The sequence below is a fragment of the Cuculus canorus genome, chromosome 2 (assembly GCF_017976375.1).
Source record: "Cuculus canorus isolate bCucCan1 chromosome 2, bCucCan1.pri, whole genome shotgun sequence".
In the NCBI taxonomy this organism is placed as follows: Eukaryota; Metazoa; Chordata; class Aves; order Cuculiformes; family Cuculidae; genus Cuculus; species Cuculus canorus.
Genome location: NC_071402.1, coordinates 123,936,282 through 123,962,062, shown reverse-complemented (window position 1 = coordinate 123,962,062; position 25,781 = coordinate 123,936,282). Strand labels below are relative to the sequence as shown.

At 41.0% G+C, this 25,781-nt stretch overlaps 1 protein-coding gene across 4 annotated transcripts in view; it reads right to left on the bottom strand.

Annotated features, from left to right (window-relative positions):
• The window catches only part of COLQ (collagen like tail subunit of asymmetric acetylcholinesterase), a 46,157-nt gene continuing 20,376 nt past the window's right edge, over positions 1–25,781 (bottom strand). Inside the window, exons 6-17 of one of the 4 annotated variants that reach the window (XM_054060424.1) lie at positions 23,345–23,416; positions 19,701–19,763; positions 18,659–18,685; positions 17,966–18,010; positions 17,221–17,256; positions 16,198–16,278; positions 11,618–11,714; positions 9,681–9,820; positions 6,748–6,867; positions 6,020–6,140; positions 3,629–3,731; positions 1–1,683 (exon numbers count right to left, since the gene is read on the bottom strand). In XM_054060424.1, coding sequence (XP_053916399.1) covers positions 1,614–1,683; positions 3,629–3,731; positions 6,020–6,140; positions 6,748–6,867; positions 9,681–9,820; positions 11,618–11,714; positions 16,198–16,278; positions 17,221–17,256; positions 17,966–18,010; positions 18,659–18,685; positions 19,701–19,763; positions 23,345–23,416 — 975 coding nt within the window. In that variant the 3' untranslated portion in view covers positions 1–1,613. The remainder of the gene's footprint in view (positions 1,684–3,628; positions 3,732–6,019; positions 6,141–6,747; positions 6,868–9,680; positions 9,821–11,617; positions 11,715–16,197; positions 16,279–17,220; positions 17,257–17,965; positions 18,011–18,658; positions 18,686–19,700; positions 19,764–23,344; positions 23,417–25,781) is intronic. The other 3 variants (XM_054060425.1, XM_054060426.1, XM_054060427.1) reach the window with 3 other exon arrangements.

The window sequence follows — 25,781 nt, the reverse complement described above, 5'->3', positions numbered from 1 at the left end:
TTTTTTTTTTTGTTTTTTTTTTTAATTGGTGATTTCCAGTACCACTTTGGACATGCAGAGTTATTCTTCTATGCAGGGAGTAAAAGTTTTATGCATTTCTTGATTGCTTTAGTGCATTATCTTTATAATATAACATCCACCTTTATTTAACCTTTACAGAAGTACCAGTGTAAGTGCAGCTGTTGCAGTGCTGTCACTGGTACAGATTACTCACATTTCAAACAGTTGTGTACAGCATTTATTATGAAGCAGAAAGGAGTGTCTTGTAGGAAAATAATGCCTTGGTTTGAGGCTCTCAGTCCTGATATCTGAACACTCTTTTTTTTTCATTTTCTTCTGTCATAGACTCTTTTTCACATAACATTTAATAAGCTTCCCATGTTAAATATGTTCTTTAATGCCTGTTCATAAATAAGTATATAATCACCTTGACTCCTATCAAAACTAATATAGTTGAACAAAATTTCTGAAAAACAAAAATACATGTACATTACACAGCATGAATGAGCATCCATGAACTCATACTCCAAGATCTGATTTACAGCAATACAAAAGTAAGAATGTACACTTGGGGGTACCCCAGACATGACAGTGAAAACAGCGAGCAGGAGAGAGGGAAAGAAAAGACAGGATATAACCGGTAACCGAATGATGAAGTTCAGGTGGACAAGGGAAGGAAAATTGAAAGACCCTCCAGTGTAGAAACCAGATTAAAGGCAATTTGTATGTGGTCATGCTGTGGCTTCAGGCAGGTAACTGATGCTGTCCCAGCCCCTTTGGGGTCACACAGAGCCCAGGCAGCTCGACAGAGGTGAAAACTATGGAAAAACGTTCCTTCTTTATCTTCCCTTCTCATCTGATTTCCTCCTGGGAAAGAGGTCCTTGGCTATTTCACAGTTTATTTGTCCAGTTTGGCCTTCGTGATCTGCAGTTTCAGGCCTCCTATGACTGCTTGAGTTTCTGTGCATGCAAATCAACACACACAGCCAAGTGTCATAGCACAAAGATGAAGTTCACCAGCTTTTTTGGCTGATTTGCCAATCAGCACTTACTGAGAGGCCTCTGCTCCTTTGACCCACAAAGGTGTACAGTTAACCTTTATGCCACTGAACTCATCACTTGTGTGGATACAACACTTGCAAAGTTCACGTTATAGTAAAAGAGCAAGTCTCTATAAACACCGCATCCAAGATATGCTTTGTGTTTATGCCAAGAAGGTTTAAAGACAACCCCCCTGAAGAGCTTACACGTAGGTTCAACAGTCCTAAGTCGAGGTAATTGTTACACAATATTCCTGGTTAGTGAAATGCAGTTGCCAGTAGCTTTGTGTCACATTTGTAATGGAGAGCAAGTTCCCATCCACAGCCATGTGAAAGTCTTACTGGCAAACATTGTCATTTCTTTATTAAGACAGGATGCAGTGGTCCTATTTTTTCCCAATCTGACATAAATTAAAAAGAAACAGAAAAACATCTCAAAGTGGCCATCAGCAGCATGGTTTGTTCTCACACAGAGGTGTTTGGGTTTTTTTTTGTCCCAGTCCTTCTGGGATAGATGATAGTGTAGCACCCAGCACCCCGCTACGCGTGGGTTGTCACCCACCTCCGCTTCCCTCATGTGAAGTATCGACACTCTGTAGAGTCAATGTAGCAGTAAGAAGTGCATCGTAATTTTCCGTAAGACCTAAAATAAGAGAATATCTCAGATTCCAAGTATGCTATAATGAACATCAGAAAATGCCACACGCAGTGACATATGGCAACCAAAATAAGAGGGCATTTCCCCGCTCCATTGTGCTCACCCTTGCCAGGAAAATAAGATTCCAGGTGAACCTATGAGTGAAGACTTAATTCTCAGCAATGTCAACTAAAAAAAGAAAATCCTCATTGACAGTGGGACTTGAGCGTTAGGTGGGAGTGGATATGGGAGGCCTTGGCGCTCACCCATGGGAGCTGTGTAACGAAACATCTGAGGCTCTGAGTTAAGTGTTTTTCCAGTTACTCCAAATAGCTCCAGTAGGCATGACTATGCCTGTCCTTTAACTTATTTTTCATGTACTTGAAATAACAATAGTGACACATGCCCACCATTGCAATAAAAAAAGCAAATGGAAGGATCCTTGCAAAATACGGAAAACCAGTGGGTTTTGTGTTTCTACTGACTGGAATTGAGCTGCAGTGACTCTACCTACTGAAAACCCTACCAGAGATATTAACAAATAAAATAATTTTGAGTAAGTTTTTACTGCTACCATCTGTCTAAATATACAACCCATCCATCCAATAAACAGTGGATTAAGCAGCCATTAAGCAAGTGTTTAAAATTATGCCTTTGGGTAATCCACTCTCAGAAAACCAACATAAAATCTGAAGTGAAGTCGTGTGAAATATCAGGAGGGATTTGGGCAGGGGAAAGAGTAGAAAATGGGAAAAGCAGTCATAGCAGAACTCTTGGAGGAGAGAGTGCTTTGAGATGAAACTCCTGTGGGAGTGCCATGCTCACATACTCATCCCATTTCACTGATCTGTCACAGCTTTTTCTTTAGTCTAGCAGATAATCTGCAGATTGCACACACAAAAATAAAGGATTTCAGTTGCTCTTCACAACTTGATTATATATGGAAATTAAATTTATAAAAATTTCTCAAGCTTTTGTTGTGCTATTTTTGGCATCAAATTTCAAACTCTTAAAAGGGAAGAGTTTTCACAGTACAAAACATCTTCACACTGCCTGAATATGAAACCTCTGTAAAATGTTTCTGGTTGTCAGGTTTGCTGGTCTTGATTTTAGTAATCTTTTACACCGGGAGCACTCCAACAATCACAGTGAAAGGATTAGCACAGCACTTGACTTATAAAGACATCCTGTGGCTTCTTATTCCTGTCAATTAGCATGTTATTCTTCCAAGAATGATGATGGTTCTGCGTATAATTTCATTTGCAAATTAAATGTTTCCTGTTAGCCAGTAACAATACTTGACAGTTAAATAGAGGTACTGCTGATGGAGGAAAAATGCTGACCAGAGGAAGCTGCTTAAAAAAGGCAAAGAGAACAAGTCAACAATAAGCAGATGTTTTAAATGAATGACATTGCCAGGCAGATGCATGGCTTTGCATCTGCTGTTGAGTGAATTTGTTGATCTTTGGAAAGGCTAGTGGATGACTGGTTGATTCAGAAACAACGATACCTCTAGAGTATCCATGAACGGTGAGAGTAACAGGAGGTTTTGTGGTTGGTTGTTTTTTTTTTTTCCTTCGGTGTTATCCTCTCCTCATGGTCTTTCCTACTCTTTGTATGTTATGGGTGAACATTAATGCAATTATAATGTTACCAAATGAGGAATTCTTTGCAAGCGAGAGGTAAACATATGCCTGTATGATCTTCTTTATTTTCCTACAGAAGAGAGGCCTGTGCTTATGACTTAGAAATGAGATTTAGCCCTTAAAATCAATTATATGCAGAAATAATTGGATAGACTCTTTCACTCTCACTACTTGCAGTGGTCCCAGTGGAACAAGGTTTAACTGGGTAACACTTTTCTGGCTTAAAGCTTGTAAAGAGAAAAAAGAAAAAAAACCCAAACCCTAACCCCCAACCCTAAACCAAAGTGAAGACAGCTCATACATACCCTGGGAGGTATGTTTTACATGTCAAATATCCAAAATCCTTCCCATCGCAGTCTTCAACTCCCTCCTGTCTGTAGCCATCTCCACAGTAAGCACGGTGGCATCCTGGTGAAAAACACAGAAATGTCTTCAAGGCATTTGTTTGTAAAAGAGGCAGGTAAGGTAAGTGAAACTAGATTTTTAAGGGTAAACTATAAAGCAAGGCATTTTGGGGAGGGCATCCTATAACGACTGTGTTAGGAGGGGTAATATTCTTCACTGCAAAGAACAGGCTTTTATAAACCTAATTTCAATGATCAAGGGAAAGAATGGATAAGTAATAAAAATAATTACTGTTGAAACACTAACTACAACAGCATTGATTCCAATTATTATTATTACTCTAGATAACTACTCTCAAAACAAATTAAAAGAAGCATGAAATACAGTTAACTTAAATGATCTGGGGAGGTCACATTTAAAAAAAACCCAAACACTTTGAGGTCATTAAGTGGTCTGAAAATTCCAACTGAGACCTTCACTTAGTATTGCACAGCATCTATGTATGTCTACTGCAAGTGAGTTCCTAAGTAGGAGCATAATTACGTGAACCTATTGCCTGTCCATCAAAAAAAAGCATGTAATGGTTGCCAAAAAGGTGTTTTTTCCCACTGCTGACTTGTAGGGACTTGAATGTGAGTGGGCCTTGTCACATTTTTTCATGGTGACTGCCATGTAGGCTGCAGTGATTTATGGGTTTGTTTGCTATTTTAGTAACTGGACTTTGCTTTTGATGTCTTCAACTTTTTGAGTATATCTTTATAACTTGAACAAATTAATTTGGCTAAAATCCCTCTGACATCTTGGAGACACTATTAAGCAATGAATTTAAAAGACACAAGAATAGGGAGTTTATAAAAGTTAGAGTTGCCTATTTACAAGCAGGAATGATTAATTAATTGCATCAAGCACCTGTTTGTTAGAAACTGATACTTCTGAGAATAATAAGCCTATTTTACAATTAAATCCACTTAACATTTGGTTAACCTTTTTCTTTTGGTTCAGAGCAGAATAGTGACAAATGTGCTCATTTCCGAGTAACTCACTGGTAACTCTTTGGGTCACATCAGTGTCAGAAGCCTCTGTTATGCAAACCCTCAACTGACCTAAAGCTTTGCCCAGTGTCCTGCACGCAGTAACACAATGTGCTTCCAGCTAAACAATGTACAATTTTGCAGGCGCTAGAACTAATGAACATTATTTTCCTGCATGCTTGTTCCCCAAGGTTGATTGCAAATTCTAATTAGATAATTTTCTTGTGCTTGCAGCCTGGAGAGCTCATGCTCTCTCACTGGATCACTCTGCAGTCAGGCAAGCTTAGAGCAGCATACATTTATTTGTATCTCTATACCCGTTGCAACTGAAGTGCCTTTGAAATCTCTTCCCTGCTGTTGTGAGAAGTTAACTTGGTGTCCTACGTTAAAAGGCGAATGGTGGTGAAGGACAGGTGGATGGACAAACTCACGTAGTGTGGCTGTATGCACTTAATTTGCTTTGGCTAAAAAATGTAAGGCTATACAAATGACAAAGAAAGATTGCATCTTTGCAATTTGGCAAATGTTGGCTGATACTTGTTCTGAAATATGAACAAGTATCCCTTCACTATAACGGACAAAGTACCAAACCTGGTGTGTATCAGCGGTAGGTGGTGTAAAGTGCTGCACTCTGAAGAAGGAATCAAGGTGTAAAAGCAGATGAAAGGTAGAAGTGGAGGCTGCCACAGCTGCTTGTATGCTTGTAGGTTCTTTGGTATCCGCAACCAGGAAAACGAAAGGAAGATTGGCTAGACAGGAATCAAATGTTTTATAAACCTAATAGTGAAGGTAATGGGCTGACACCTTCCGTAAGAAGGCGAATAACAAAATCCAAAGTGGTTTTACCGGGCCCAGGATGTGGCTTACTATTAGAAACAGCCAGCACCAGCGTCTGTCCTAAGGGGTTTTGTGGTGTGCTGCAAAGGTATGCTACATCTCTTGGCCAGAAAGCTGGCAGCCTGTAAGGAATACGTGTATGTAAACCAACTGCTGGACTTGGCCCCTGAAATGCAGTGGTTTTGCTCTGACTGCAGACACCTCTGCTCAGTGAAATACTTGGTCCTCAGTGAGAAGGCATGAGAAGTACTTGGCATCACCTTTGTCTTACGCTGGTGTGTAGCATCCACATGTATGAAGGATATCAGTTTTTACACTGTGGCCATTGTGCCTCCCTCTCCCCATGCCTGCATTCTATCCACAAACCACACAAGCTCCCCCAAGTGACATGTTTGCATGATTTCCATAGTGGGATAGCCTGCAGAAACACCTACTGCACCTTCCCTACTAGAACAAGGCCACCTTTGATGCGCTGTAACTTACTTATACAGCCATCAGTCACAATTGCATTGCCATCGTCGCACTCTTCCCCATCCTGTACGATCCCATCTCCACAGGTACCACCATCCTTGAAGGGGTAATCCACAGGATAGAAAGGAGTGAGCTGGCCAAAGAAACACACAGCAGTTACTGACTCGGACCGTGAGCAGCCTGGCTAGCAAGCAGAGGCAGAGGGTTGTCGGAGGCAGATCCTGCAACTGGGTTTTCATATCCTTCTACTCGGTAGTTCACAGGGTTTATGCAGAATCTGATTCGAAGTCCAGTGGACACAAGAGGGATCCTGCTGTTGATTTCAGCAGGACTTTGTTTTACTGCTTGAAACAATGAGAAAATACATGGTTTTGGTTTGCAGGGTTTGTGTTTTCCCACAACTTTTTACCCTGGTAAGTTTTGCCTTATTTCATATTAAATAAAACATGCTCTTTACTATTGTAGTTCACCAAACTCAGACCCACTTTTTTCACCAGTGGAGCCTGGTTCACTGGAAGGCTGGCAAAGCCTGTGACCCTGACAAGTTAATGCCTCGGTAATTAAGACTCCTGTGAACAAAAATCAGAGAATTACATACAGTTGTGGCAGTGCTCAAAAAAGAACGTTTCCTCCATTTGCTTCATTGATTCTGTATGACACCTTAAGTACAGAAGTATGTTCTGTATTTAAAAATGAAACATACACTCACAAGTTTTCAGAGACCACAGTCATATTTTCACCTGGATTGGGAGCCATCCAAAGGTATCCTTGAAATACAAAGATCTCTGATCTCTTCTGAAAGCTAAGGCATTTTCAGTGTTTAACCGGTCCAATTCTTCTTGATTATTCACCACAAAAATCTGGAGCATAGAAAAAGAGGTGAGCGGTAACCCTCTCAAGAAGGATTTTGAATTGTCACGTATGTATCTGCAAATAAGTAAATACTTGCATGGAATAATGGTTTTGTTGTTCTCAGAAACAGAACAGTATTTCAGTCCTGGGTGAGAACTTACACCCACAGACTGACAAACCATAAGAGACTCCTTTGCAACTTATGAAAAGAGACACAATTTCCAAAGAAGAATGGTCTTTCTTGAGCCTCTCCAAGTCTCCAATGGCCCCTGTTTCAAAATGACCATCCAGAGGTAATCATGCAAATACTTATGCATAATTATTCCTGAGGAAAAAAATTCAGATTCTCAAAAGAATAGATGCTGGAACAATTGCTAAATCTATATGGGCATAAGTGCTTGTTGTGGGTACATCTACATTTTTTTTAAGGCATGCTCATCGCTACAAAATAAATAATGCGTTACTCAATGCAGCATTTACTTAGCTTTTACTACTTTGTACTTTGTTTGGATTCAATTGACAGTGAAATGTATGCTTCTTTGCATGTATATACTTTAGTCTAAAGCCAAGTCTTCAATTAAACAGAAAAAATCAGTTAAAAATGGCAAAAGCAGTATGAGCTGCTCTCTTACCCATTTTTTCAGTATCTCAGTCACTGAAATTGGCTGTAAGGGGTATTAGGAAATAACTTCTTCCTTCAGCTGCTTAATCAAGCTAATTTTAGAAAGATTCAAACCAATTTTAAATTGAGAAAAAGCAAATGGAATGCTTCTGAGTAAAATGAGTTTAGGGATGAGCCTGATTCCCACCAGCATAAACAGAATTGGCTCTTTTTAAAACAAATTGCCCTGAAATTTTTACATGTCAGAATATTCCCACAGGCCCTGACAAAGGTCAATTTCATTAAAGAAGCACTGAATAAAAATGCCTTCAGCTTGAATGAAAGGAAGCAAAGAAATAGAAAGCCAGCAAAGAATGAATTCTTTAATTGCGTTCAGGATCTGAAGTCCCAGTCCCAGAGCTCTAATTTCTCTTGAAATCAATAGCAGATCTGTGCACTCCGAAACCCTCTCTGCTACAGATATTGGCCTTTGAAATTGCAAAAGACTTAAAACCCTGGATGAATCTTAGCCAGCAACAGAAAAACAGCTCTTTATTTCCTAGCCTCTTCCCTCCTCTGGCAGTCCTGATAGGCAAGTGAGAGACTGTGCTGGGGATGTGCTGCGGTAGGATGCTGCTTTGGAAAACTGTGTGACACTGGCACTGGAGCCACAGAGCGCTTTCCCTGGGTCTTTTCCATGCAGCTATAGAAGCCCTGACAATAGTTTTCAAGTTGTACATGGCAGGCTTCAAAGCTGCCACGTGGGGATCTAAACAGAATAAATAATAGCAATGTTTCAGCTCCTGCTCTTGGTATTTGAGGGAGTAAAACAACTGGGGCTGGCAAATGGGGCTGCTCTGCGAGTGCTGCACTTTCAGAGCTCAGGCTTTCTTCTTTGCCACCCCTCATTTCTGAGGACAAAACGGCACTTGATCATCATCAAATGATAGTTTATTGAGTTGTGTAGGGTACTTATATATTAGGTAGGTACACTCTTATTACCGTCTTTTAAGATCTAATATGAAACTGAGCCTGACAGAGAAATAGGGTGATAAGACCGACATACACAGCATACTGCAAGCCTTATACCTTTTCCTATGACTTCTCCATCCTGTGAAGTATATGGTAGTTTTTTTGCAACAGCATGCTGCATGATGTAATGTGCACCTTTATTTCATGCATTTTGTTCTTTAACCATTATGATTTAAAAAGAAAGGGGCCTTTTTGTAATGCAGCACAGACAGGGACTAGGGAGGCGCTGACAAGACTTGCAGCACGCTCATGCAAAAGATTGAGTTCAATGACCCATTTTAATGGACGGTGTTGTGAGTATGTCCTTTTCACACTGTAACAGCTTTCTGACAATGTGACAGATGGGAAAGCTAACAAAGCTAATTGCTGCTTATTGTCAACCAGAGACAGCCAGACATTGTGCAATATCCACTTGCATGAGTTGAGTGACTGAGCTATGCAGCTTAGCAGCAAGGTAGCATTTTCTTGCTAATTAAGTGCTACAATGCACAAAATAATCTTCAAAGCCCAAAGAAATCAGAGATGAAAGATTGCTAGCTCACTTTCCACCAGTGACTTGTCCCTCAAAGTACTTTGTCCAATTTGCTTGTAAAAATGCAATCAAGAAGGCTAGAGATTGAAATTAGCTATATAATGTGTATCTCTACAGACAGGAGCTCAGAAATCTCATTCCCACGGTGTATAGAGACTCCTTTTTGGTCTGTGATAGAGGACCTGTGCTTTGGTATACAGTTCTATCATATACGTGAAATGCTTGACTCCAATATTCAGTTCTGAAATCACTATCTTTGAGGAAGAAGATACAAAAAAATAAGCAAGAAAGAGATACTTCACTGACCAATCTGAAATGTATTTCAATTTACTGACATCAAAAGAACAGAATATATGTACAGTAGGAGATGGAAGAGAGCATCTTCAGGCTTGAAAAAAGGTTTCTAAACACGTGCTATGTTACCGATGGTTTGAAACAGCTGCATTTCAGCACCTCAATCACACAACTCTCGGACTAGTTATGAGAACAAACTCTTTTGCACCAACTGGATCTCAGAGGTTTTAGATAGAGGAAATCACACATTTCCCACATACAGGCATCTTCCCTGTTAAATCCAAAATATTAGTGAGTACAACACCTCTTACAATAGAAGTACTTAAGAACTGCTTACATGCTCTACCAGAAAATTTGCTTACCGCAGGGACTTTCGGATAACTGTGTCCAAACACAGGCTCTTCATAGGGTGGATTATTCACATGATGTGGGGATCTGCAGAGACATCTCCCTGGAGGCCCTGGAAGTCCTCTTTCTCCTTTTGGTCCTATTGCGAATTGCCCTAGGAAAGCAAAATACCAGGTTACCTTGTTATGAAGTTAATACACAAAACACAAATGCACCCTTAGTGGAAAAAGGACAGGTCAGGTGAATAAATGCATTTATCTAAGTCTTCAGATATGCGTATCTCCCACCAAACCCACTTGGAACTGAGGGGAAAGATTACCGAAACCACCAATTCCATCACTTCAGGAGAAAGGCCCGAGTTTGTACCACAGTCATATTATTTCAGATGACTTTTTAATTTTTTCTACCAACTTTACAAAGAAAGAGAGGAAGACTATTTGCTTAGAACAAAAGTCAACCTGTTTGAAGTTAGAGCAATTCAGGACATGATGAACGCACAGATCACTCTACAGCACCTATGCACTGAGCTTAGTAGAGGCAGCCTCTGTATACATCCACAATGCACTGGACTTGTGCATTTGTACAACCATTTGAGCAATGCTGTTTCAGAGGTTTCTGTACAGGAAAACTGAACTAGAAAAAAAAGAGTGCTACAAATAAAAAAAATACTACTTTTTGACTTTCAAACTTTGGCAAGGTTGTGCTACTCTGAGAAATTAGACTATGAGCCAACTTGTTCATACTGGAAGCAGTGACATCATTGTAGAAAGGTCTTTCAGGATCAGAATTAATACATTAGAGAAAAAAGATTAACAAGCCTGGCACATAAACTTTCTGTGGATGGAATGAAGCCTTTACAAAATAATCTCAAGATTCTGGCTGCCTTCCTGTTGGCATGGTGAAAATTCTGTCGTCTGAATATTTCTGGCTAATTTACTCAAGACAAAGATATTTCATAATGGGAGATATGAGATATATGGAGATTTTGAAGCAGCCCCCAGTTTCACAGATGCACCATTTCCACACCACAACAAGACAAGACCTCCCGCTCACTGATGCAAGAAAGGGAAGAAAAAGGGAAAGCAAAATGGAAGAGGATATTGAACAGATTGGCTGCAGTACAAGCAGTTGTTGTCCAGTTGAAGCAAGTTTCCAAACTGAAGTAGTTTCCAACTTGTTTTGTTTTCCTTTTGAGATACTTCAGCACATTTCTGGGTTGAGAAAAATCTACCTGAGAGTTCACTGCCACTGAATTTTGTGGGTCTTGTATCGTCCTTCATTTCTATGCTGGGTCTCACAAGCTGCCCGAAGTTCATGTGTGTGCATAACTTTGAAGCTGTATAATTATCAGTTATAAGATTTTTCTCATTATTTCTACAACATGCGCAGTTGCAGCTAGGATATATCTCCAGCATTTAATTAAAGACTTTTTCTCCAATGCCCTTTTTCCCTTCTGACTCCTATCTCTTCCCTTCTCCTCTCTCTTTCCTTAATGCCATTGTGACTTGAGACTTATCCGTTTTTCTTTTACAGAGCTGTGTGGGGTGAGTATGTCCTGGATGATTAGAAATCACAGTCTTTTAAGCGAGGATATCTGGAGAAGCAGCAGACCTTTGGTGATGGAGATTAAATAGTCCCTCCAAGAATGCCTGATGGCTTTTCATCATCTCTTATCTATCAAAGTCCCACCGAAACCACATAGGCTATGTTTTTAGTTTTCATTGAAACATAAAAGCCATAATGTAGGCTTTAAAGTAAGGCATAGAGTCCTTATAATGGACAAGGATGGCATAACCTGCCTTCAGGAGAAATCCTCTCCTTGCTGTCAGTGAAGAAGCAAATGGAGCCCTGCAGGGCTTTTTTCTAACGGGGCCTATGTAGGCATACGTGATGTCAGGAAGGACTGCCAAGCAGGAAAAATGTTTAGGAGATTACATGAGTTCCTGCTTACCTGATCCTGAAGGTCCAGGGGGCCCTGGCTGGCCGGAAGGACCAGGCCTTCCAGGTGGACCCATGATACCCGCAGGTCCAATGTCTCCCTTTAGACCCTAGGAGAGAGGACACATCCATTTATTTGTTGAACAGCTAAGAACCACAAGCTCAACCAGGCAGCACTGGTTTCCCTTTCAAGAATGTCAAGACATCTCCCAATAGAAACATGCAGCATGAGCTTCATAGTCACCACCCGAGGGAAGAGGTGCTGTCCTCTTCCATGTGGAGGCAGAAAAGCACGTCCAGGCAGGACTTCTGCTCCTAAATATAAGCAGTCCCAGAGATCTGCTCTGTGTGGAGTCAAGAATTGCCCCGATCTGACTTCAATAATTTGATAATCTTTCTTTAAGGATACCTTTTTTTACGCCTGTTGGTTCTCTAGGACTCGGTGCAGCCCAGAAAGAAAGGGCTGGTGGAGCTTTAATGGGTGATCCTTAGTTGCTGCACTAATACGCAGTGGAGAAAAATAAAGAAAATTCACTAAGGAGTTGGCAATGGCTTCCACAGTGACATTTCCCAGTCTCAGTGTGCAGAAGCATTCTAATGACTTTGAGGTCTACACTGTTTTCAAAAGTACTTTAGGTGTCTGGACTCCTGTATCTCGTTGACTTTCACCATGAGTATAGCTATGTTAACACATCATTGCAAGGCAAGCAAGGGTTTGGCTTTACAAAGTGCAAACTAATGTGTGGCAACCATGCTGACAAATGGTGTCCTTCTGGTACCTTATCACTCCGTCAAAATGCTGGAAAATTACTCATGGGAGATGAGCTTATACGCAATTACAATACAATAGCTAATATTCTGTAAAATCAGCCCTAATTTGCCTCATGGGAGTTTGTTTGTGCAGCTGTACCCTTAGGCATTTGGAATTTTCATCCTAGAACTGTTCAGCACCTTCCTATTTTTGCTCCATAATTTAATATGTGAAAGTTATTAAAAATAACTATAGTTATCTGCCTGGTGGTATATTCTCCAAGGCTTGGATTTCTCAGCTTTATATTTCAGAACAGTATTACATAGCTTAAAGTTTAAATACCTGATTTGAGTTTTATGTAACAGCATACATTATTTAGCATCTAAAAATTGATATATACTATGTAAGCTTCCTTTTAATAAGCTTTCTTTTAATAACAAAGGAAATTAATTCCTTGAAGATGGTGTAATTCCAGGTTAATGGGCATTCATGGGTGCATGATGAGTGGTTGCATGTCTAATTTCAGAGTACTGAAGCATGTATCATAATATATGATAATTTTTTTTTATATATAATATGTTGTATCCCATAGATACATTTGAATGTCACTTGTACCATTTCAACAGAGGAAGGCTGATTTTCCCATGGCCCATAAAGAACTAATTGAATATTTGCTTTGTTTAATCCTATTAGGTAAGCTCTGTGCCATCAAAATATTCCAGGATTTATGTGAATGTCAGCGTTGCTGATCCCTAATTACTTCTTACACTATGCAATACAGACCTAACAGACCAGAATTTTGTAGCCCCAAAGAAGTCTGTGGGAAATCTCTTTTCCCAACATAACATCAATCTGATAGAAGCAAGTCAGTGTCAGTTGGACATGTACTGCCTGAAAATGAGCTGTTTTCATGCCTCCTGTTTTGAAGGAATGATTGCTTAATGCTCTCTTGTTTAGCACAGATAGATTAAATAATAGTAGCAGAAATTTATATTAAATACTTTTGCCTTGTTTCTTTTACATGCACCTATGACAGAAAGGGAAGCTTTTCCCATGGACAATATTTATATTCCTCTCTTATTTTTCAAAATAACACTATATAAAGCCCTAAGTCATTCCTCCTTATCAAGATTGAAATCCTAAACTTGCTCCTTTGGGTCAATTCCCAAGTTACAAAGCTTTGAGTGTTCTGTCTCGGTCAGAGGGCTCTGAGGCTGTGAGTTGTGACTCCCATCTCCTGGCCACCCTTTAGTAAGTGTCTGTGCCAAAAACAGGGGAGAGGTGAAGAAGTCAGTGAGATAATCAAGACTTATCTTAAAATGGAAGTGGAAGTGACACCTTCCTAATTTAGCTGTTTTTATCTAGGGATGTCAGCTGGGTCAAGAGACAGGAAATGGCCCCACGTTGATGGAAACATCATCCTCTCAGATGAACGAACAGCCAGACACCTACAGCACTTAAAGGCAGAAGCCAAACCCACAGAGCCTTAAAATGCCACTCTCAAGTTTTTTTCAAATGATTGGAAAAGACGACGTGGAACAGGATCAGTTACAGAAGGAAACTTGATTTTCCTGCAGAAGATCAATGCTGAAATTACTTTCAGGGCACCAGAAAGAGGTTTGTGTACTGAGCCTTGGACTTGAAAATCCCAATTTTCTGTAGGGCCAGTCTGCAGTTTCTTATAGCCACACTGACTGATGCCTTAAATTATGACATGGCTTATGTTGCCACTTCTTGATTAAGACGCTGTGTAACGTGACAAAATGTCTAAGGTCAAGTAAGGAGTTCACTCTGTTCAAGTTGGTCTGCAGGCACTGTATCTTCTCTTTGCCTTAAAATATTTCTTATGCTTCATCTGGCAGACTTACATCACATATATTTTCTTTATTTGGTGACCTGTTATTCTATTCTAACTTTTACTTTCTCCCCACATTGAGTTTCTTTTACTTCAGATATTAGACGACAGTGTCAGACCAACAGTGAAGCACGCATGTGCCTTTGTTTACAACACTGGGCATTACCAGATTGCAAATTAAGTGCTTTCAGCTGTAGTCTATTAAACACTGCACTACAAGCTCCTGTATCTGAGCAGATTTACATTAAAAACACATTGGTCTAGTGAGAACAGGTTCTCACCTTGTCAGTGGAAAGAGACAGGCTCTGCAGGTGGCAATTCAGAGCACTAAAGGGACTGGTCTCATTTGTTCCCTCAGTATCAGTGCTTAAAATAAATAAAGAAGGAAAGGTGGCCCAAAAGAGGCCCATTTGGTGTCTTGAAAAGATAGATAGATAGATAGATAGATAGATAGATAGATAGATAGATAGATAGATAGATAGACAGACTGACCGACAGACTGACCGACCAATATTGCTACCTCCTCCTTGAAAAATGTTATAACAGAGGAGGCAGTATCAAATTTACACACAATCCCTGGTCTTTAAAATTCACCTGAAAGTCTGGAAAACTGGTCACATCAGCGTAATTATTTTGAGATCTAAATAAACACCATTTGTCAGCCATCCCATTCCTGAATGGCTTCCATTCAAGATTCCTATTCCTTAAGGCCACTGTGTGCCTTCCTGACCTTTTTCAGAGCAGATGAATCTGAGCCTGGCATGCAGCACTGTGGCAAGAACTGTCATATAAATATCCAGTCTAATAAATCAATCTTGTTTTAGTGCTAACAGAGGAAATGGGAACAACAGAGAGGTTGGTTTAGTGCTTTGGTTCTTTGCACTGTGTCTCGAACATCTCCAGGGCCTTGTGGCTCCGCAAGCTGATCTGTGTTGACCAATACTTGGGGCCAGGCAAAGCCTGACTCAAACAAATCGGATAGTATCGACAGAAAGCATCCTCCAGAATGGCCTGGCAGCAAGATTAGAGCCTGAATGAACACTGGATTCGCACTCAGTGCATTTACTAGAAACCAGGAGTATATTACAGGACTGAAGTTTGAATGCATAGACCAGTGGTTTTCACTGCCACAGACCAGTTTAATTCATTATAGCCTACAGTTCTTACTGTACAGGTGGCTGCTGCCAGTGCACACTAGCAGTGGTTTTTGCTAGCAGTGGTGTGACTCACTGCATTTGTGAGCCAGGGAGGAAATTCATGGACAGACAATGGGATGCCCCTTGCAAGATGCTGACGTTGCCTCTCTGCCTGAAACTGATGAGAGGAGGGCTGGTTTTTGCAGTATCCACAGCTATCCTCCTCTCATCCAGAGTCCTAGAAAGCCAGTGATTCCCTACAAACCTTCCTTTGCTCATCCCAGGAATCTGTTTTCACTAGGGGGCAGGGATGGTGCCTGGGCAAGCTGAAATGTGTTGAATTTTGGATATATCCCTTTTGCCATTGCAGCCTACCAAACTGCCTGTAAACTGCACAGCCTGCTCCCTAAGTCAGCCTCAGGGCTAGGGATCTACAAAGTGTAAGGCCCCACTGTATAACATCCCAAACTGTCTGAGACTTGGACCTTCCTCTAATTGTCTAGACACCCATCCGGTGGCTTTGGGACTGTAGCTCTGCATTGATTACAATTCAAAGGGGGCATTCACGGTCTGCCTAAGTTATATTCAATGAGTTTGTTACAAAGCCAGGCAAAATACAACTTTCCCTGTGCTGTGTGGTCAGGGAGCTGAATGCTGCAGATAAGGCTCCAGCCTTAAAGCCGAGGCTTTAACTCCTATACAGCCTGTGCACGTGTGTTGGTGCTTCAGGGCTTCCATCTGCTCTGGCTGTGAGAACGTGCATGGTACCATGAGAGCACTGGCCGCACGGTTGTACACCGTGACCACACAGACACTGGGAGTCACACAAAGGGGAAACACCATAGTCCTACTTGTTTGCCTCGTTTTCCAGGTCTTCCTATAGGTCCTCTGTGTCCTGGTACTCCAGATTGTCCCTTTGGGCCCATCTCTCCCTGGGTGGATGTGGAGGGAAAGAAGCAGGATATAAATACAGAAATGCACATTACCCTGGTTATACTTGCTTTATACAAGACAGTGGGTGCATGGTGCTCTAATTCACACAATTCCTCTAGGTAAAGCTGCCACCAATTTTTTGTCAGAACATCAAAATTATAACAAAATATTTTAAAACAAGCATCAAGTGGCAATTATATCTCACCATTTAGCCAAATTTCCCTGAAAAATCCTTTCCTAAAGAATAAGCCAAATGGAGACATCAGAAACATGCTCAGAGACTTGGGGAGGTCAAGGCAAGAAAAACTCTCTGATCCTTTTGGCAATACCCTGCTTTGCAGTTAAGACGCATGTGTAATACAAAAACTCAGGTATAGGAAGGTGATTTCACTCATCTTCTAGCCTCTTTAGAAGCAACCTGTATTTCCTTATCCTAAGTTCAGAATAAGATGTGATTATGTCACAAAATTATCCTCCTTGGGGACTTCTATCCATAAAACAATATGTGAATCATGATTGTTTTTCAAGTACAGAATAATGATGATATCAAAACTGGTCAGGATTACACCTGCTGTTTATAGCAGTGCCACTTCAATTCAGAGTATCAGGAAGGAAACATTTATCAGCTTCAAGTGAATAAAATTCAAACAATGAGACCAGTTATGAAACTACAATCAAGAGTTTGAATATGTTGAACAGGAAGATCATGACTAAACCAATGTTCTGGGGGAAAAAAAGAGAAACAACAAAAACAAACAGCAAAATCTCAGAGGTTTCTCCTAAGGTAAAAATCCTAAAGGATTTGAGAAAGTTCAAGAATTGTTGGCCATTGAGACAAGCAAGAACTTCAAGGCCTTATACTTTCCAACATGGCCTTCAGGCCATTCATTGTTCTTATGTCAACACTTAACAGAACTCCCCACCACATCATGCCCACTTACTTTTTGTCCCAGCATTCCAGGGAAGCCCGTTTCTCCCTATAAAGTAAAGGGAGAAGAAGCATTAGAAGATGTGGAGTGTTCTTTGGCAAAGCAGCACCTTCCTTGGAAGGAAGAAAAACAAATGCTGTGTACTAACATAGGTTAAAACCCCCTCGCTGTGATTCAGCACTGCAGGTGAGGCAGTAGGTGGAGAAAAGTGAAATTTTACTGTAAACTGATCCTCTGTCACCTGCTTCCTCTCTCCGGCAAAAACATTCTGTTTGTGTTTTTGTCTACAAGAAACCGTGCTACCTGGACAAATCCCAAAGCCTGCATTTGGGAATGGCATTTCTTCATGTACATGAAAAGCAGTTTACTTTCCTTTCTTACTTAACCCACAAGCCACAAACCTCACTTTCCCCTCCTACTTCCATCATTGCCATATTGCCAACCAAAACCGTTTGGGCAAGCTCTTGTGTCAAGACTACACAGGCCAGGAGAGAGTGAGGTTACCTTCAGGGAAATCGCTCAGTGCCTTGTCTCTCCATAACATGCTGGGGCTAGGGGGGAACATGGACATGGAGGCTGTCCCACCACCCTCCCATCAGGTAGGACCACTGCCTTGCCTCACCACCCTTGCCCTCCCAGGGAGATGCCTCCAGGCTCCCTTCCTCCATAACCTCCTGTTCTTTTGTCATCAGAAGTTATGTTAGTCCTCATGTACACATTCAGCTAAAGCTCACAGCCATCTGGAAAAGAAAACTACCTGGTCTCCTTTGACTCCTTTGTCACCCCTGTCACCTCTGGATCCCTGGAGAGAGATAACAGGGCGACAATAGTTTAATTACTACCACTTCACAAGGTATCAAAAAATATTTCTGCTACACAAGGCGTTATTTGGAGTCACACAGAGTACAGCAATATCTGTAGAGCCATATGGTAGATATCCTACAATGTTTCCTTATTACTTTCATTGATATCATAACAGAATCGAGACCAAAGTTTGTGGGAAAAGTGACTCATTCTCCATGGATTATTACTTTAAATACACACTTCCCTGAACATAATACTTCCAAACTCGATTTTCCCTCCCCCTTTTGGCTTCATCCAAGTTCAGTCCCACTGTATGGTCTTTCAGTAAAACCTGTCTCTGTGCCAAAGTGCATGTAGCCTAAATAAACCAGATTAACAACTAAGGACTACCACCCATTCTACAGGTGGAGAAACTGTAGTGAGGTGCACTGTAGTAACTTGTTCACAAGAAGACGGGGTGTAAAACTCACTTCTTTAGCATCCCAGCTCAAGCCACAAGACTGTTTCTTCTTGATACCTGTTTTAATTTCTCAGCTGGACCTTCACACTTCACTCCAACAAAATTCAGCCTTATTTCTACAGTTACCTTTTTTTACACAACTGTTTCCATTTACTAAATTATAAATGATTCTGTTGTTACACTGACCTTTTCTCCTCTAGAGCCGGGAAAACCCTAAAGGGAATGATAGATATTTTAAAGCTTCTCACTTTCAAGATTATCCAAGAAGCAAATTCACATCTTGCAGATTTAAAGTGAAGAAAAAGAATAAAGCACAAATAATTAATTGCATTAACTTGTAAATGCAAATAAACATTTATAGCTTTTAAAATTGCACTGAAACAGAACCATGGAATATGAATTAAAGGCAAGACAACTCAGCCCAAAAGCCAATGTGAAAAAGCCAGGTAAGCCAGCAGGTTTGTTATTGCTTTTAAAATTGAAAAAAAAATAAAATAAAATGTAACTGAAAGTGAATGATGTCTTGGATGCCACAATTAATAATCTAGAAGAATTTTAGCAATGATCTTCCTTTTCTATGGTCCCCTACTCCCTTTGGAACATCCTTAAACTATACTTAAGTGGTCTTCTAATGTGAAGATTACTATAAAACTGAGTTTCTTTTTAAGAAACATACAATAAACAATGTGCTTAGTTCTTCTTTCCAGTATTTCATTTGAATAAACTAATTATATATTGTTTTTCAAGTACTTTAAAATACTGTGGCCTAAATTTGTAAAGACTGAGGCTATGCTATAGGCAATAATGTGCAGATATTAGAACATCCAGACCAAACTGTGCTTAGTAGCTTACTATCAATACATATTCATAGTTCTAGCAGAGGACCAAAATGATCTCCACAGTGATATGAGGTGGGTGGACACAAGTTAATGTTGCAGACACACTTATGAACTCTGTTTTTCTAGGGGGATGAAATTCTATATAGGTTTTGCTTTTAAAATAAGTGTTTACATTACAATAATTTCTACCAAAGCATTTTTATGAAAAGCCAAAAACACAGCCAAACCCAACCAGACAACATAATCTTGCTTGAAGGAGAGCATATCTTTTCCGCTGTGTTATAACAGATATATCTTGATAAATTCTTTCCAGCAAATTAATGAGGGATGCAGCTGTCAGCAGAGCGTTAGAAACCAACGTCTGAAAATGCAGCATTTTGTTAACAAACCTTGGAGCCCATTGGTCCTCTTGTACCTGGCAATCCCATCACACCCAACTCTCCCTTTTCACCCTAAAGGGGTCAATAAAGAGAGTTATTGTTTGTGGCTCTCTAATGAGGTCATTTTTGAATGTCTGATAAATTAGCAGTTGAGGTTTTATGTCACATAGTTGAGATAAGCCTGACCTTGGTGTAGCATTGTAGGCAGAGGTGTATGTTGCAATTGTATTCTGCCTGAGGCCTCATATGTTCTCTCATTCTTCTACTTCATTGTCTTGGGTGTGTAACTTGTGCTTCAGTTTTGTCAGATGCTATTAAAGGACATGCAAGTAAATTAGCAGCATCAATGCATCCTTTTACTGCATGAAGAATTTACTTGCCTGGGAAGATCACGGAACAGATCCTCCTAGAAGCTATGCTGAAGCACAGGTAGGACAGGGACGTGATTAGTGGCAGTCAGCATGGCTTTGCCAGGGGCAAGTCCTCGACGACCAGCCTAGTGGCTTTCTGTGATGGGGTAACCACAGCAGTGTTCACAGGAAAAAAAATGGATGTGATCTATCTGGACTTCTGTAAAGCCTTTGACACGGTCCCCAACAACACCTTCCAACAAATTGGAGAGATAGGGATTTGATGGGTGGACTGTTCCGTGGATAAGAAATTGGTTTGATGGTTGTATTCAGAGAATAGTGGTCAACAGCTCGAAGTCCAGATGAAGATCCATGACAAGTGGTGCCCCTCAAGGATCCATACTGGGACCAGTGCTGTTTAATATCTTCATCAATGATGTTGACAGCGAGACTGAGTGCACCCTCAGCAAGTGTGCAGATGACACCAAGCTGAGTGGTGCAGTTGCCACACTGGAAGGACAGGACGTCATCCAGAGGGATATGGATAGGCTGGAGAAGTGGGGCTGTGTGAACCTCATGAGGTTCAACAAGGCCAAGTGCAAGGTCCTACACCTGGGTCGGGGCAATCCCTGATTTCAATACAGGATGGGGGGCGATGTGATTGAGAGCTGCCCTGCAGAGAAGGACTTGAGGGTGCTGGTTGATGAGAAGCTCGACATGAGCAAGCAATGCACACTTACAGCCCAGAAGGCCAACCATATCCTGGGCTGCATCAAAAGAAGAGTGACCAGCAGGTCTATGTGAGGTCTATTCCTCTCTTGTGAGACCTCATCTGGAGTATTGTGTACCATTCTGGAATCCTCAGCATAAGAAGGATATGGAACTTTTGGAACGGGTCCAGAGGAGGGCTATGAAGATGATCAGAGGGCTGGAGCACATCTCACACAAAGACAGGCTGAGAGAGTTGGAGTTGTTCAGCCTGGAGAAGAGAAGGCTTTGGGGAGACCTTAGAGTGACCTTCCAGTACCTGAAGGGGACCTACAGGAAAGCTGAAGAGGGGCTATTCATAAAGGCTTGTGTGACGAGGGGGAATGGGTATAAACTGGACAGAGGCAGATTTAGTCTAGACATTGGGAAGAATTTCTTCACTATGAGAGTGGTGAGGCACTGGAACAGGTTGGATGCGGCCTTGAGCAGTCGGATCTAGTGGGAGGTGGCCCTTCCCATTGCAGGGGGGTTGGAACTAGATGATCTTTAAGGTCCCTTCCAACCCAAACTATTCTATGATTCTACAAAAGTGCATCGTTTCTACTCACCATCACTTCCACTGAGTTTCAGAAAAGAAAGGTATTTTGCTGCAAGCCTTTATGACTTGGGGAGGCATAGTGACTACTTTTATAACAGTTCTGTGCTTTATAGTGGTGTGTCGCCAGTAAGTAAGTAGGCTTTACAACAACTTCTCTGGCTACTGTCCCCTAGTTATATGTAAGGTGAAATAAAGAAGAGTCCCTGCAGACATGCAGCAGCCCTACCAGCAGAATACAGTTGGCTCTCATTCTCCTTTGTCTTTCACTGTCCTAGTAGTGGAGAGCATTTTCACATTGGCTGCTGCCCCAGCAGAAGTTCAGAAAAGACTTGAAGAAACAAAGTAGGAGAAATAAGGATTGGATTGGGGGAATGTCTAAGAAAGAGAAGAAAGGTAATGAGGAGAAATGAAGAAATATAAGAAATGAAGATAAACGGAGAAATCAAGAAATAGAAGGCACAGAGATGGGAATGAGAACCCCCCCACAGCTTACTGGAAATTTACAGCAAGAAGATGATGCAGTGTAAGACTATAGTAAATAAGAATATAAGGAGTCTGGGAAGATTAGAGATCAGAAGAAAAGAAAGGAAAGAGAGACACGGACAGTGGAAGTGAGCACAGAGATCCGATGGCCTTTTTATCAAATGGCATTCGTTGACAGGCAGGAAATAGAAATTTATAAAGACAAGAAGAAATTAATGTAGGAACCCATCTAAAGAACAGAGGAGACAGATATCAGAGGAGACAACAAAAGCAGAAGAATGGGAATTAAACAGCAAACAGTACTTGCGATCCTACTACCCAATGTGAGGTGTGCTTCTAGGAGTGTGATTAAAAAGCATAACAATAGACAAAGAGGAGATAAAATCAAAATTAGTAATAATTCATAAATAAAACTAGAGCATATATATGGAAAAGGCCAAGTGAATGAGTCTTCTGACTGCTCAGCTCTCAGTATTCAGGCTTTGAGGGTACCACGTAGTTGGACCTTCCTTCTGCCCTCACTGGTCCCAAAACGCATTTGGGAGGACATAATTTCTAATCTCAGAGTTCAAAGAGAACATTGGTTCCTTTTTAGTACCTTGTTGCTTGTTACATTCTCACATACTATAATATGTTCTTACTCATCTCACAAAGCTGTGAAGAACCTGAGGTTCTGCTTCCAAGATGCAATTTGAATTCAGAAGTCATCTACCACTACACTTGATTCAAAGATTCAGTGGAAAATGCAGCTTCAAATTAAACAACGTGTGCAGTCCTTTTGCCTGATACATACTGGACTGAAGAAAAGCAAGTTATTTCAGAAGTCACCATAGAAACTTTGTACACTGTGACTCCTGTGAACAGCTGTACACGTTTTGCATAAAGTAATACTCAGTAAAGGACTGTCCTTCATCTTTTTAATAATAAATGCTGATGAATCAACCACTCTGCAGCAGTGAAATGTGTCCTGCCACTTCTTCTTCCATTGGTTATTAATAATCACTGGAATAAAGGTTTGTTTGTATGGGAATGAACTCAAAAAGCAGAGCAGGAATCCACACCACTTGTAATCTATTTCCCCTGACACCAGCTTGGTATTTTGCCTGTGATCACGTGGGCACACAATTACATGGCCAAGAAGCACACATTCAGGACAAAGAGATCATCATAAACAACAGTCACAAAAATGATGGTCAATTTTGAAACACTGATTTGTGCAGTTGTGAGGCACTAGTGGTTATCAATGAGTATTCATTAGATTGAGTTTCAGTTTCCCTTTCATGTATTTTAATCAGCATAAGAAGTGCTACATAGCCCGTACTGAAGGTGCAGTATCCTAACCCTAGACTGGGCAGGTCTTTGCGGAGCACTGTAAGAAATGGGGAAGCACAGAGTGCCCTTGCACTGATGTAGCTTCTCAGACTGCAGCAGACAGTGGTTTAGAGACTTTCCAAGACAACTGTTATGTTCAGATCTTTGTTGAACAGGTGTTCCCATGTGAATTTTAGTCTTACCTTTGGCCCTGCAGGTCCAGGCAATCCTACTGGTCCTGGCATTCCAGGAACTCCTGGGGGACCTGGTCTACCCTTGAACAGAAAACATCAATTACAACAATCCATGTAACATCATTCCTACACACCAGTCTCCACTGCTGACACAAGATATGAAGGAATAAAGTATTTTCAGGAAAAGAACTGCAAATGTTTCTTTATCATGTTTTTAATACAAAAAATACTATGTTATATTCATAATACAGTTTGTGTTGATGCTGCTGTTGAGGTGTGGATCTGATGGAGGGTAGGCAGGCTCTTCAAAGGGATCCGAACATTCTGGGCTGCTTGGCTGAGACCAATGGCACGAGGTTTAACAAGGCCAAATGCCGGGTCCTGCACTTGGGGCACAACAACCCTATGCAGTGCTACAGACCAGGAGAAGTCTGGATAGAAAGCTGCCTGGAGGAGAAGGACCTGGGGGTGCTGGTTGACAGCCGACTGAACATGAGCCAGCAATGTGCACAGGTGGCCAAGAAGGCCAACGGCATCTTGGCTTGTATCAGAAATGGGGTCACCAGCAGGTCCAGGGAGGTTATTTGCTCTCTGTACTCGGCACTGGTGAGACCACACCTTGAATCCTGTGTTCAGTTCTGGGCCCCTCACTAAAAGAAGGATGTTGAGGCTCTGGAGCGTGTCCAGAGAAGAGCAACGAACTGGTGAGGGGGCTGGAGAACAAGTCTTACGAGGAGTGGCTGAGAGAGCTGGGGTTGTTTAGCCTGGAGAAGAGGAGGCTGAGGGGAGACCTTATTGCTCTCTATAACTGCCTGAAAGGAGGTTGTGGAGAGGAGGGAGCTGGCCTTTTCTCCCAAGTGACAGGGGACAGGACAAGAGGGAATGGCCTCAAGTTCCACCAGGGGAGGTTCAGACTGGACATCAGGAAAAAATATTTCATGGAAAGGGTCATTGGGCACTGGAACAGGCTGCCCAGGGAGGTGGTTGAGTCACCTTCCCTGGAGGTGTTTAAGGGACGGGTGGATGAGGTACTGATGGGCATAATTTAGGGATTGATAGGAAAGTTTGGACTCGGTGATCCAGTAGGTCCTTTCCAACCTGGTGATTCTATGATTCTATGATTCTACTGGAGGAAGTGTGGGCTCACAGAAATAGCACGTTATACTGATTAAAATAAATAGATGAGCTACAGAGTAGACCTACATGCAGTCAAATTAATCATCCTAAAAACCCAGTGTCAATAACAAATCCTCTTTCCATTTAATAATACAATATAAATAAAAAAGACCTGTCTGTAATTATATCAGTATGAATCAAATTTACATTAAGAACAGAACCAAATCTTTAAGAAATTCCTATTTTGATTTATTACGATTCTTATTCTGAACATTTTCATATTACTAGTTATAGTTGCTGTTTATTAGCTACTATATGACTAGCAATAACTACATATATACGGTTATTTATCTATTTTAATTAGTGCCTGTAAATTGCTCTGGGTATGTTCTAAAATGCTGCAGATTAGTGCTATTCCACTGCTTTACAACACTTGGCAATATGATCTCAGAAATGTCACCATGTCATTTGGGTCTAAGAGTGACCTCTCACGAACCAGACAGCTTTTAGCAGGAGTTATACTCTTTTATTTCCAACCTGGACAACTTCTTTTTGGGACCTATTAGTTTTTGTCAGAAGAGTAAGTACTGATGTACTGTGTTTAAGTTTTCCGCTCTCTTATAGATTGTTGAGTGACTCTCTCTGAGACATTACTGTTTTGAACACTTGAATTTACATGAGCAATCTATTTTTTTACTGTAGAGCATTTACAATTTAGAGTAAAGAAAAAGACTTCTTTTGTTTATGTGTTTCATATTTATTTGAATTACTAATTTGTAGCTGGTGTTAAAATCCTGGGTATATTATTAGAAGGGTGTTAAAATCCTTGGTATATTATTAGAAGGGTACTTCTTTTCCTGGTTAGTGACTAGCCTTTGCATATCTCTGATTTCATCCTGCATTTCTGTCTTTTAAAGTTAATTACATTAAATGGAGGCACTTAGCAACTGAGACAACGTATTCTGTTTCATCACATGTAGGGGCACATATTTTTGACAATATCATGGCTCGTATGTCACCAAGCCTAAGATTGCAGTCAGCATATTATGCTGGTGCCAAAACTCTGTGAGTGTAATCATTAAAGGATATTCCTCCTTCTGGGCTATTTGGCCGAGTCTTGTTTTAACTGAAGCAGTGAAAAGTTTAGGTTTGCTTTGTTTTCTTGATACATCTTCCACGATAGCTCCCATACTGCTGCCTCTATCCACAGTGACACAGTTCAGGTAATTTCCCACTTTGCTTTACTTGTCCAGCCAGAGCCACACGCTCTTTCTGAGGGAATTTGTTGAATTCAAACCAGCTGGGACAGCTCTCCAAGCTAGAGGGCCCA